Genomic DNA, 14,305 nt, shown 5'->3' with positions numbered 1-14,305 from the left:
CTCTTACATCTTGGCTCTATTTTACCGGAATATCTTCAGTTTTCCAAACTTTACCAATAGTACTTGGACTCACGGTTTTCATCCTTACCATGTGCATTCCTTAATGCTATTGCTTTGAGGCCTACACACCTTTTGTGCTTTCTCTTTCCAATTAAATGCATTCCCCTGTCCCTGAAGACCACCCGTTTTGCTTTTTGCATCTTGTTTCTTGCTATCTCTAGTCTCATAATAACATCAGTATCATCTGTAAGGTTCTGGTAACTCAGTCCCTTTATCTAATGCAGTTCTTCTGACTTTATCTCCAGTGCTAAAGCCACTGCTGCATCCAGTAATGAGAGTTTTCGGTGAGAGTGTGCACCAAAAACATAGTTGTATCACCATGTTGAGCTTTTTGCTCTCCTGTTCAGCATTTATCTCTGGAAAGCTGTTTACAGCTGAAATTGTCATGGCAGTTTCATGGCACTACTTCTATCAGGAAGTTAGGAGTTGGAATGAAATATATGAATGCCTGTAGCTGCTTCAGGCCAAAATCTAGAGTCTTAAATTGTAAAACTTAAATTGCCACAGGAGCCAGTTTGATTTAAGGTGCTGGGCTTTGTCACTGAGGTGTCTGGGGGGTGATTGCATGCTCTTGTTCAGCTGCTTCTGCTGGGAGTGGTAGCGTGCATGATGGGGCGGTTAACACCTGGAGAGCAGTGATAAAGCTTGTGTGTGGATTTCAGTTAATCTGATTTCTCAAGAATTTCTGTAAGCCACCTCTTTAATCTGTCAAAAGCTTGATGAAATATAAAGTTACTGTAATGACTGGAGCTGTGCACTGTCATAGTCTGTCTTGGTTTTGATCTTTCTTCCACATCCTTCTTCATTCTCTTCTTCAGTGCCTTGACAAGTGCCTTTCCCCATGTGCAGGGCTGTTTCTTCTGTAGTTACCTCCCCCATTTTTTTTCTAGATGAGAATACCACACACTGTTTAGTAGCAAGCATTGCTAAAGAGCTCATGTATTGTCTTTGCCATAGGTGGTGAAACTAATGTATACTGTGCCTAAGTATGTGGCTGTTAGGCCTGTGTGGCTGATGACTTTTCCTGGAAGGCCTGCAAAATAGTTTGTTAGTCCTAAGTTCTCCTATGGTATGAGCACGTCTGCTATAAAACTGACCTGTAACTAAAAAATGAAGCACTGAAACAGAGGAATTTCCAAGGTCTGAAGCAGGAATTTATGCTATGGTGTCACATTTTTTCCAAACTCTTATAAACAGGAATGCCTACTATTTCAGAAGCTCATTATTAAAGACTTACACTGTTGCCATAGTAACTAACATATGAAGAATTCATTAAAAAGAGGAAAAGGATGGCTTTATTTTGAACTGAAGTTATTTGGGATGGGGTAAGAGGAGTAGCTAATCTGGAAAGCTTGACAATGAATGTTGAGATTTTCTGTGCTCTGCTTTGAGCTTGGACATGTCCTTAGTTGTTCTACTAAGCTGAATTCTGATACTGAATTAAAGGTAAGTCTGCAGAGATCACCGAGTATGCATGCGATATTGTGCTGACAAGTGGACCCTGAAGCTTAACGTTAATTTACATGTAGTTTTTTTGTCAGTAATTGTATATGTATTCATTATTCCTTTACATTAGGAGTCTAGTATTGCTTTTGGGTGGTGGTGTGTTGTGGGGAGTTTTTTATTTGGTTAATAATTGTAATTATTATATAAAAATATTTGGGAAATTAGACTAGAATCTTCAAATACTGATGATGTGGAGTCTGTTTTATAACTCAAGCTGCTGATTAAATTCTTAAATCTTTCATGTGTTTATTGATTGGTGGAATCTACTCAGTTGTATAGGAGGAGACTAAAGGGCTTATCTTGAACCCACTGATAGTTCTGTTGAAAATACAGCAGAAGCCAAGGAGAATACAAACTTGATTTTCAGATGTCTTGTGACAAAGCACTCTCTTCTAATTCAGATACTGTTCGGAGAAATTCACCTGTACTCTGGGTTCCTAGAAGCATAATGTTATATTAATGATGAATTATTTTGTTATGTGCAATATAATAATACACTCATTTGCATTGTCTTTCTACAGCCGTCTTTGAATCCAGAAGCTGGAAGACAAAACAACCAGAACAAACCTTTAGGGACACCTTCTGGAGTATGGGGTAGGTAAAGGTATTTACATAGCCGTACAGAATTTTCTGCTGAAGCAGAAAGGTGTTACCAATGATTTACATGGTATTTTTTTCACTCCAAACTATTTTAAAGACTTAAGTGAATCTTTGTTGTTTTCCTCCCACAATCCACTAATCTCTTGGCTTTTTTGTCTACTTGAAACTGCTTGTCATTGAACACTACTGGTGGCAGTAAAGTCACTGTTCTGCCTTTGCTTCCTGGCTTACTCCAAGTTTATAATTTCAAGACCTCACTTGAAGGGCAGAGTAGATTTGACTGAACTAGACCTCAGTTCCTGACTTGTGATCTTTGTATTTGAAATAGAGCAAAATTGTCCTAATTCTGTGGTTTAGATTTACTTGATGTTTTTTATTTTATTTTTTTTTTAACTCAGAACAGTCTTGCTTTTTATTTTTGGTAGGCAAATATATGAAAAATAAAAATAAACAGGGTACCAGTTCTGGCAATTAAATTCAGGTTTGTTAATATCTGGTTAGAATGTAGCTGCATCAGTTGGGTTAGATACAGTAAATAGTACAAATAAATCAAAACCACTTCTTGCTGCAGTACTGGATTGTATTCAATAGTTATTGTTCTGCTGCAAAAATAATAACAATCAGCATTTATGTGGCTTTTACCTGTTTTTGAAAGCACTGTGTCTTTTGAGGTATAACTTATGCAGTGTATTTTTGCTGTGTTAATGGTTTTTCAAAAAGATGCTAGTATCTGCTCTGATTCCTGTAGTATGGTGGAAGGCTGTTAGCTGATACCACTTAGTTTCTTTCCCTTCAGCATCAAGGGAGCTGTTGTGGTTAAATGAAAAAGATTGGACTTTGACATCTTTTTCCAGTATCTTTGCTCAAAGCTGAAACAAAAGAACATTTAATAGCAGTCTCAGAATCAGACATGTAGAACCTAAGATTGAGAGGGCAGAAACCAGAACAGTGTTCTGAAGCTGTTACGAAACTGAACATCTGTATTTCAGAATCTTTCTCGTTCTGTTCTTACAGAAAACCCCCCTAGTGCCAAGCAACCTACCAAGATGCTGGTCATCAAAAAGGTTTCAAAAGAGGATCCTGCCGCTGCCTTCTCAGCTGCATTTACATCACCTGTTTCTCACCTGGCAAATGGCAACAAAGCCACCACCATTGTCCCAAGTGTCTACAAAAATCTGGTTCCTAAACCTGCAGCTCCTCCTTCCAAGGTACAGGGGTTTCCAGCAAAGTTAGTGAACTGCAGACCAAGGGAGAACTCTGTCCCTTGGCAAGTGAATCAGTCCCCTAACAAATAGCAGGAGCTGGGATCCAGTAGTTTCTGGGGTAGGGGCTTTCAAAGCAGAGGTCTGTTTACTACTAAAATTGTTGTTCCCTGTTAAAATGCCATTTGGTCTTGTCCATACAGAGAATTAACTTCTGACTATAAAAATGTTTGAATGTCTCATGTATTAGACAAATCCTTACCTAAATTAGACAAAACAAGCAATGCTGGAGAAGTGGAATGTGTGCTAAGATGTGCTTGAATTGTTCACATGACTACCTTGAAAAAAATCTTTATTTGGGTTACAGCACTTTGATGTGTTTAAAACACAATTGAGGCGAAGATCAGATTAGACTGTAACATCCTGCAATTTAGCTCTAGTTTAGTTGAGCCTCAAAGACAACCTGGAAAAGTAATGGGATTTGTGCTACAATTCTTTTACTGAAAGAAATACGGGAGTGTTGGGAAAAAAAAAAAACACCAAGTATTTTCTTTTGTTTCTTAGTTCTATGCTTTATCTTGCCCTTTATTCCAGAGAACCTACATGTGTAGATGCCTTAAAAACTTTGTAGGATTGATAGGGAAAGTAAGAAGCTAAAGGAAATTACTGGTTTGGTGGATCTTTAAAAATGTGTCAAAATACTTCGAGTTCTGAAATTTAATTTATTAATTACTAATGCTGGCTGCAGCATTCCAGCAAAATCTTCCCTGTGATTAGATTAGTTTTACACCCTTCAAAGGCAAAATAGGAAAGATTAACAACTTTTTTTGTGAGAAAGCAAGTTTTAGAGCTTCTTTCCTGTTGATAAGTTTTTCTTAATTCAGGCTAAATTCTGCCAGCTACAGGAAAAATCCTAATGGATAAAATGATTATCAGCTAATCTTGTGTAAACCCTTAATCTGACAAATGATCTCTTCCTCGGTGAGATGGGGTAAACTGACCCCATTTAACAGGCTATTAATAAAAGAGTTTTTCACTTTGCATAGTTTTCAGTCCATAATGTACTTGTTTGGAAGAGTTAAACAAGATGCAGCTTGTGATGGATAGGGAGTCTCCTGTGGCTTTTATTTTTTGCTTGTACAGCTTGTTTGATATATGTGTGTATATAGTCTTACCTGGCTTTAGTCTGGATGTTTTGAATGGTCTTTGAAACAAAAAGCCAAAAATACAGTTTCTTTGCAGGCTGTTTGATTGTCTCTTTGATTGTTTCAAAGTAAACAGAATTTTAGTGAACAGGAGTGCCAACAGCTTTTCTCGCTTAGCTGCTGTTGAGGGCAAAGATAACTTGTGAGGTCTTAAAGTTAGTGCTGTACCAGGTGTAGGGATTGAAAGGTTGAAATGTGGTTGTGAAAGCTATGTACATGTCTTGTTACTGTTACTGTTATTGAAGGTTTTCCTAACTGCATTCTGAAATTAGACTTGGAAGTTTTGCTTCTTCCGATTAAACAAAAAATCCATTAATCAGTGCTCACAGTTGGAATAAACCCTTTAATTTGTATAGAGAATTAGGTAAATATGCTCTGTTCTTCTGAGGCAGCCTTGCGGGTGGTATGGAAGTTCACCTTAAATCAAAAATAATAGTAGGGCTTCTTTTTGGTAGCTTGTTTTACATGTTAGGTAGCTCTCATTTGCATTCCAGATTGTGAATCTATATTTAAATCAGAGATTGTGGCAATATGCAGTGGTAGCTGCCTAAGTTGCTTTTAATTAAGTATTTACTGTACTGAACCAGTTGGTAAGCCCAGATTCATACCTGAAGTATTACAGTATTGATAATATATGAAATGTTATTTGGCTAGTGGAGGAGGTTATAGGCCAAGAGATCAGTCATTTTAAGTAAGCATGTTGTAAGTATGTACTTACTATGTGTGTATGCATGACATGGTGCTGTGGTTGTTGGCCAGTATACTGCTCCTCAGTGGTGGAGATTGCAGCAGGGAAGAATTGTTTGCTGATGTAATCAGTAGCAGTTCTGTTAATGAATGGAGATCATGTAGCAAAGCTTAATAAAGGGATACCAGCATAGCCTTAGCAAGAAAACCTGTGTGCACAATGCCTTTTTTAAAAGGTACAGACATAAAGCAGCTATGGTAGGATGCATTATGCTAGAGACTTCTAGAAAGTTGTACAGGAGTTGCAGTGCATTAAATAGCAGCTCAAAACATCCTTTTGACAAAGACAGCGATACTGGAAAGCTGTCACAGGCAAAGTGAGTGAGAAATGTTTTTCTGTTGTTATACTAAGTAGTGTTGAAAGGAAGAGAACTGGTGTCAGTGAAACGGGTGCATTCCTTCTGGGCTAATTGTGATGGCTCACAGTCAAGAAATCCATGAGGGTCATAATCTGCAAACGATTCCTTTTGATACTCATCTCGAGTTGTGCTTGAATCTAGTGGCCTCCCTAAGGAAGCAGTAAGGGTCTGTCTTTGAATTTGTCTGAAGTGCCCCTTTGTGGAAGCTGGGAGAACAACAATCGGCAACAAAGAGCTGGGCAGCCAAACAGCACTGCCATCAGATCTGTGGAGAGAAACTTCTTTGTCACAGTAATTTTAGTACCAGCCAATATTGCACAGATAAGGATGTTTTCTAGGTTTGAAGGGAATGTTTGGAATGTGTGCTGTGAATGCTGAATAATCTATTCAGTAATGTGGACTGCTCTTGTTTTTAAGTTGGAGTGGAAGAGTAATGCTGATGGCCTCCCCTACTGATTTGTTTATTCAAAAATGAATAAAATAACCCAGTGGAGAGTGAGAACATAGTGCAATAATGGCTTCTGCTCTCATTGCTTGCGGAATGTTTTTTCAGTCTCAGATTTAACTGGATCCCACTTGTGCATGAGTTATTGAAGCTGGCTTAAAAAGTCTGATGGGTCAAAAGAACCAGTATGTTTTAATGCTCTGACAGGTGTATTTCTGTGCTACTTGATAACAAGTTTCTTGTTAGGATCCTCTTTGTAAAAGACTTAGCAGTTCACAGTGTTTGTCCTTGGTTGATAAGAGAGGCTCAAGGATAACATTCCAAACAACAAAACCTTATCTTTGTTTTTCAAAGTCTTTGTTTTTCAGCCAAATTGCTAGTGTGTTTGAAGGGGTACTGCAGAGTATGCAGAGCAAAACAGCAAGTGCTCATGCACTTTAATGAACCAGCAGCTTTTCCTCCTTTTTTTATTACTTTTTTCCTTGTTGTTGCTAAATCAGTGCAATGATGGACACTTTCAGAGCCCTAGGAAATAAATAATGTGCATTCTCAGCCTGGACAGAAATACTCCTTGATAATGCTGCTTCCTCGCACAGGGGAAGGTCCTGTCAAGTGTTGCAAACCCTTTCTTTGTGGCATACAGTGCTTCCATATGAAATGTGAATTTAATTGGCATTCTTACTGCCCATCTGTGGGTAGCTGTAAGATTACATTGCTTTACTTGGTGGTGCTTCCACTTAATGAAGAGCAGTGCTGCATTTTCTGAGATCTAATGGTGTTTTACTGGAGGGTGGTGCCCGTGAAGCAGAACTATGTGTGATTTGGGGGAAACAAGAAGACAGAGGAACAAATAATTGCTGTCAAGGTGAATTTGGTGAGATTGTTCTTGTAGAGGGGAAAGAAATATCCACTTAACAGACAATGTTGATTTGTTTTATTTCTTGCAAGCAACCCCTTTTTTGTGCCTTACCCTTTACTGACCAATATCTTGTGTTCTCTTCAATATAGCCAAGTCCATGGAAAGCCAACAGAAGTGAACACAAACCAGGCTCGCTTTCCTCCAGCCGTGACTCTGCCTTTACCAGTCCAGTGTCTGTAACCAAACCAGCGGTACTGGCGAGTGGCTCAGTCCTCACCTCTCCCAAAGAGGTAAGGGGTTGGGTTTGGGAATAGGGTGGGAACTCTTGTCACTGTCACCTACTGTAGCTGAAACATAAGGTCCTTTCTGTATATGGTACCTACCTTTGCACCCATGAAGAATGAGTCGCTTGTACGTTCTTAGCATGTTCTGCCACATCTGATACACTAAAAGAAATAAAAATGTGGTTTACCTGAATATAAAGCCATTGGTGTTTGAATGTGTTAGAATTTTCCTCAAATATGAAAAAACATACTAATCCTTTAAATAGTGTTGCATAACTAGACATGCACAGACTTGGTGTTACTGGAGTGCAGATACCAAGAACTGGTGTAAATAGATAAGTGAACTGATTCCATGTGGCTCTTCAGTATGAGGAAAGAAGGGGAAGGAGAACAATCTGCCTCATATCCTTTCTCTAGGAGCACAACAGGACAAGCAGTGATCTCTGAGGAGGTTGGGGAAGTTTAACACGTGTATATGTGTCTTCAGCTACAGTGTCTGGTTTTAATTTTGGTGTTGGAAGGAAGTAATGTGCTGAGGTGGAAACTGACTCCCTCTGGTTTTGGTCTGAAGTACAGAGAGAGCCTTGGTGTATAACTCTAGTAACGTTTCAGCAGTAATGATGATATAACATGTTTTGGCCAGCATTCCTATGCCTTGCTCCGTAGCTTGTATAGAAAATGCTGGTTTGGACCTTGGAAGTCCACGACGCTAAATAGAAAAGTGGCACTGAATAACTTCTCTCCTCTGCTTCTCAAAATTTTTGTGAGCATATGTAAAAGGAACACAAACAAAACCCAAGACTGTGATAGATGACATTCATTCAAGTGTAACAGCGGGTTGGGGTTTTCTTCTAGTTGTGCATTTGTCTTGTTCCTTGGCAGATCTTACTTCCAAAATACAGCCTTGTCATCTTCATGATTCTGTGCTTTGCAGGCTTTACAGCAGCATGTACTTTCCTGCTTTAGCCACTGCTGAGTGTAAAAGCAGTCATTAAAAAGCAATAGTTAACAAGCATAGGCCTGTCACTGACAAATAGATCTTACACTCCATTCCTTTCCCTTGCTTTTGTCTGTCCTTAGACTGAGTCCTTTGTGCTACTGACAGCTTGCCTTTTTGTGTAATGCACAGCACAGTATGGACACCTTTGCAGGATAAATATGTAAAGTTCAATAGGCAGATACTGAGAAGGGCATTCACTTCACATCATACAGCATATCTGTATCATATGTCAGTAACGCAAGTCGTCCCTTCCCCCCTTCAAGGTCTTGTGTGAACCTTTAGTCAGCAAAGACGCCAGATACTTGTCTGACAACCAGAGTAGGCAGCTGGGATTTCCCCAGAACAAGCAGTGCTGCCTTGAATGCTTCTTGTATTACCAGTGTCAATCAATTGAACAAAAGGGCTTAAAAATTCCTCCCCACTAAAACTGAACATTTTTTTTCTTTGAATCTGTTGGAGACTTGCAGTATAAAAACACAGGAGCATGGCCAGCAGATACTACTGTAATCCTAGTTCCACAGGCCTGATGCAAGTAATCTCTGCCTTTTTATTTCTGAAACGGGGATAATGACCCTCCTGCAGAAGTGTTGCAAATAGCACTTCTATTCATAAGAGATCGCAGTGTGTTGAAAACTGAAAGGGTGCCAGTGAGCACTGACACTGTGTCCCCACAAACCAGTCTAAAATAACCAGGTTAAGATACAGTCTGAAGTCTTAAAGTGATTCAGGGTGACTTTTCTGTAGGAGTAGCCATCCCTGTTACATAGATTGACATCTGAACAATCTGAGATGATGCAGTGCTCTCAATAAAATGAAAACAGCTGCCTTGATAAGTCAAAGGGTTAAACTTACCTTTAGAAAAGATGCCAAAAATGCCTACTTGTACCCCTTTAATACTAAAAGAGAATGTTATGTAAAACCATTTCTACTGGAAGTTCTGCATAAAACCAGAATTGAAGTGAAATTAAATTCCCTTTCAGGAATCTGTGTTTCTAAACTTTCAGCTGTTTCCCACTAATGGGTAGAAATTAAGTTTTAGTACCTCAGCAGTTTATGAAACATTAAAACAGCCGTTAGCAAAGAGCTAACCAGAAAACATCGAAGTTTTAGCCTCATTTATTGTTACCTTCCATCTCTGAAGTTAAGCTAGTTGCTGTGTTAAGAGCATAATTTCAGTACTGTGCTGGCTTTTTTATCCTGATATTCACAGTCACTTGTTACATCTGTTACGATTGCTGCTGTGTTCTTTACTGTGTTGAATTAGGCAAAATCTGCGAAGGCTACCTGAGAAATACCTACTGTAAGGCATTCCTTTCAGCACGCACTTCCCTGAAGGGCGTTATTCCACACGTTTTATGTGCAACAGGCATGACAAATTCAAGCAGCAGTTGCTGCCTTGGTTTTGTTTTGCTAAATATTTTAGTTCCCGTCATCTTTGCTCAAAGCGCTATGAGTCTGTTAAGAAAGTACTTTACAAAGGCGATTCATTTTGAAGAGCCTGAATTTGCAACCTTCCCATCCTAGCTTTAAAAAACCCCAAATGGGTAAGAGAGAAATGCTACAAACTTTAGGAAATGTTACTCTGGTTTAATATTGAGTAAAAAAATCCAAGTAAGTGAAGGAAAAGAATAGTTTTGCATGCAAGAGGCTGGTGTCAGGTATCCTTATTAATGAATAAATTCCTTTTCTTAGAGAAACCAGACATGAAATCCACATGAGCAGAAGGTTAAGAAATCAAGAACTTTCACATAGCGTGCTTTTAGATTTCTTTTGTGTGTACAGTGGAAATGATGGAACAGTTTAAATTGAAAGTTCATCTTCTTTAGCAGTGTTTCTGTTGCAGTATCATGGCTGGGGTACTGGTAATGCACAAACTGTTGTGCCTTACCCCTGGTTCACAGCTTCAGAATCATTAAGAAAGCTTAAACACTGTGGAAGAGCATGGGAGGTTACCTTGGATTTGTGAATTGAGCTGAGCAGAGTCCCCACAGGCTTCAGGGTTGTCTGTGTCTGGCTCCACACTGAACCATCTGGGCTGCGAGTGTACACAGCAAGGAATCAGCAGCACACTCTCCAGGGGAGGATACTGAGGCTGTGGCTACCTATTTCACATCACTTGTGGTTAGTTAAGGGTGTGACCACTCCCTGAAAGGGGATTATAACCCCGCAGCATGATTTCAGGATAGAGTCTGTCAGGATGTCTTAAGATGCAAATTTTAACTGAGCCTAATCTTAATTTTTGGAGAGTAAGAGTCCTGCATGAAGTTCTTTGCCTTCATATTGTTGTAGGCTCTGGCACTGCTTTAGAGTTGCATTGGCAAGAAACAAAATAAACCTATTCATGGCCATGTGAATTGACTCCTAGGAGAAGAAAAAGTTAAGGGTTGATACTGATAAGTGGGGAGAACAGTGTACTGAAGAGGGCTCCATCTTTGCAGAAATACAGATTGAAGGTCTCTGTTTTTTACCTTCCTTGTCTAGAGTCCTTCCAGCACCACCCCTCCCATCGAGATCTGCTCTTCACGCCTGACAAAGCTGATGCGCCGTACCACTGATAAGAAGAGCGAGTTCCTGAAGGCACTGAAAGATGATAGAAATGGGGAGATAACCGAGAACAGAGAATGTGACAAGCTGGATGATGTAAGATCTCTGTCCTTGCTGTATATGTGATCATTATATATTTAACGAGTTGGGTACTGGAGGTAAAAAAAAACAGCTGGGTATGTAATTCAGGCCCTGGAGGAAGAAAGGATTGACTTCCAGTGGTCTGGCATACATGCCAGCAGCAGTAGTACACAGCACTGCGATGAAGGGAGATCTTAACTTGATGAAATACAAATGCATAAGTAATGAGATGGAAAGGCAGGTCTCTGATGGTGAAGGTAGTCTAGATTTTTGCAAGGTGTTTCACTAAGGAGTGAAACAATACCATATTTTAATACTGGAATTAGCTTTTGAGGTTCCTGAAGCCACTGATGATGGTTTTGTAATGCCAGCACTTACTCCTTTCACACAGAAGTGCAGTCTACCAAACATCATTCATACTGTGTTGTCACAGTCAGGCAGAAGTTGCATTAAACCACTGTCAGTGCAGGCTCTGTAAAAAGCACTGACTCAAGGTGAAAGGCTTGACTTTACTTCCAAAACCAGAAGCTTGGACTGGGAAATCTGCTATTGGCATGGTCTTTGCAAGCACTCTTTGATGCTTTTGTTTTTCTTTAGATGGAGAGCAACAGCACACCAGAACCAAAGGAAAACTGGGAAGAGAACTGCCATCAGAATGGCCTTTCTCTCCCTTTGCCAGAGGAGGGGGAAAACCTCTCTCATTCATTGGAAGCAGAACACAGGTGAGTAAATGGCAAAATAAAGTGTCTTGAGTAAAGGAGGGTGAATCCTTGGACTGTGTGAGGAGAAGGAAACTATTTCAGAAGCAGCAGTAGCTTTGTGCACACTAAACCAGTGTGTGGGCTTCATGGGTAGTGCTGGACTAGGTGGAGCCTCACTGAAATTAAAACAAGACACTGATGACAGGTGAGCCAAGACTTTACCATGGTCTGTAATTAAATTCCAGTGCTTCTCCAGTGCCCACGTCCCTGTGTGTTAATGCTGCCTACATATTTACCTGCCCACACTGGGAGTCAGCATGAACCTGGTGTGATTCTGGTTGATGTACAAGCAGGTGTCCTAAATGTAATAGTCTGAAGACTGAAGATACACCCTCACACACACACACACACCACTTCCTTCTGTTTGTGCATAGAATATTCCTGTGCTGCTTTAAATGCTGTAAAAGTGGAAGAGAGTGTAGAAAGTGTTTACCTACTATCTAAGCTTGTATCTCCCTTCAGTAAACAAGCAGTGTGTGAGCATCTGGCGCAAGCAGATAGGAAGTTTTAGGACATTCTGAGCTGTGATACTGGTTTGATTGCCTCATGTCCTTCTTCAGTATCCTTGGGTAGAATTTCAAATCTCTGCCTTGCTTTTTTGTCTGCCAGGCCAGTTATTTACCCATTGTACAAGACTCCTCATGATTAAATATTTGTAAAAGACATTGAAAAATGTTGGGTGAACGTGAAGCATTGTTGAAGTCATGTCTAATATCAGAAGTTTCCCTGGTGATTTGGGAGTGGTTTACTGCAAAACTTTGTGCTTCGTGGACAAAATGTCCTCTCCTTTGCCACTGTTGCCTTGCTTTAATTCCAATTTTTATTTCCTCCACAAATCAGGTTATTGAAAGAAATGGGATGGCAGGAATATCCTGAAAATGATGAGAACTACCTTCCCCTCACGGAGGATGAGCTCAAAGAGTTCCAAATTAAATCAGAGCAGGTATGTTTTACAGCTCTTGCCAATTGTGACTGCTCTTCTCCCTCTCCCTTCTCATGCACAGGTTGTCTGTGGTGTAGTTCTTACGGATACTAGAAAAGACAAAGGGTTGAAGTGAAATTGTAGTGCAGTCAATGACTGCATTATCCATGCAGTGTGGGTGTAGACAGTTAAACATGTAATTTGTGCCCACAGATGGTTAGTGACAGTCACTCTCCATGCTTGTGCTTGTTTTAAAACTTACTTTCATTCCTACAGCGAAGAAGAAATGGATTTGGGAAGAATGGATTTCTTCAGGGCCGCGGCTCCAGCCTGTTGTTCCACTGGAGAAGCACTTTTAAGACAAAGATTGAGGACTCAGACACAGAAACTAGTAGCAGCGAAACGTCAGATGACGATGCCTGAAAGCGGGCACAAGAAAATTAAAATAAATAAAACCAACCCAATAAACTCAGTTCATAGTTCAACACGTGTTTGGGGTTGTATAAACTAAACAGAGTTTATTCTGTCTCCAGTCTGTTCAGTTTTTTTCTTTTGTTGTTGATACTTCATGCACAAGGGAAATAATTGTATCCCAAAGAGAGAAATTGGCTTCTTTAGCTTTTTCTTTTGGTTTTGCCCTAATGCTTAATAGAAGTTTGTGCAGCTAGCAAATTTTGACAAAAATCCCTTGTGGGGCAGTGCACAAGTTCAGTCTTGTAAGCAGGATACAAGTGGCTGACTGATCTTTGCAACAACAAGCTTCTAACAGTGCTGCCCGCATTACACAATGGCGTGCGGCAACAGTGTGCTAAAACAATCATTGTCAATGACAAAAATGGCTATTGAAGTTCTAATTATGTTAAATTAATGCTAATAACATGGATATTTTATTTTATTCTATTTTTTTTTGGCGGCTCGGGGAGCTTCATCACTTAACCAGGCGTTTGTGGTTTTCTTCTTTTTTTTTTGGGTACAGCTGTAAAATATTTGGATATAGGAATTGTTTGTGTTCTTCTTCTTGCAGCCTTGATATTCAGGGTGGATTGTAAAATATAAATTTTTTGTGAGATTTCAAAGATTAAGATTATTTTGATAACATTATTTACAGATTTAAAAAAGTGACTATCACATTGAGTCTGTATGAGGGGGAAAAACTACTGCATCAAAAATAACTAACTTGGAATAAATATTTTGCATCAGTTTGCCAATTCTAATTGTCTTTCTTATGTAAGAGAAGCTTTCCTGTAAAGGGACTTGCAACTTTGGGGGATTTAATAGCACTGGGGATAAATAGTTTCTTCTCCCACTGTATTTTTTCCACTTGGCAAACATCGCTGTAGCACTCAGACTGCAGAAGCTAAACTCTCCCTTTAAGATGGGAGAGAGAGAACAATGCTGAGATGATAGCCCATGGTTGGTTGGTTTCTCTTTTGGGTTTTGGTTTGTTTTTTTGTTTCTTTAAAGAAAATGATTCAAATTCTCTTCTACTGAAGCAGTTTGCTGCTTTTTTCTTTTTCCCGCTTCATACAAAATGGTGAAGCTCGACCGGTCGGTGTCACTTGTTCCTAGTGCAATGCTGCTGTTTCTGTTCACAACGTGGCAAGGGAATGTCTGAATCCAAAGCTGTTTTCATTGAAATCTTTTTTAAAACTTCATGAAAACATTTCTATTAGATTAAAAAGGATTTTACAAACAACTCAGTTGTGGCCTAAGCTATTTTAGTGTCTGTT

At 39.5% G+C, this 14,305-nt stretch overlaps 1 protein-coding gene across 3 annotated transcripts in view; it reads left to right on the top strand.

Moving 5' to 3' along the window:
- The window catches only part of GPBP1L1 (GC-rich promoter binding protein 1 like 1), a 33,669-nt gene extending 19,886 nt beyond the window's left edge, over window positions 1-13,783 (top strand). For all 3 annotated transcript variants that reach the window (XM_062622972.1, XM_062622973.1, XM_062622974.1), the window contains 7 exons: window positions 2,088-2,160; window positions 3,181-3,374; window positions 7,133-7,273; window positions 10,749-10,907; window positions 11,490-11,614; window positions 12,494-12,596; window positions 12,852-13,783. In XM_062622972.1, the coding sequence (XP_062478956.1) occupies window positions 2,088-2,160; window positions 3,181-3,374; window positions 7,133-7,273; window positions 10,749-10,907; window positions 11,490-11,614; window positions 12,494-12,596; window positions 12,852-12,998 (942 nt within the window). In that variant the 3' untranslated portion in view covers window positions 12,999-13,783. The remainder of the gene's footprint in view (window positions 1-2,087; window positions 2,161-3,180; window positions 3,375-7,132; window positions 7,274-10,748; window positions 10,908-11,489; window positions 11,615-12,493; window positions 12,597-12,851) is intronic.
- Window positions 13,784-14,305: the final 522 nt, after the last annotated feature.

Source organism: Pezoporus occidentalis, unplaced genomic scaffold (assembly GCF_034315485.1).
Source record: "Pezoporus occidentalis ecotype Australia unplaced genomic scaffold, CSIRO_AGI_Poc_V1 ctg25, whole genome shotgun sequence".
Classification (NCBI taxonomy): Eukaryota; Metazoa; Chordata; class Aves; order Psittaciformes; family Psittacidae; genus Pezoporus; species Pezoporus occidentalis.
The sequence above is the reverse complement of the archived record's forward strand: the minus strand, read 5'-3'. Positions and strand labels throughout refer to the sequence as shown.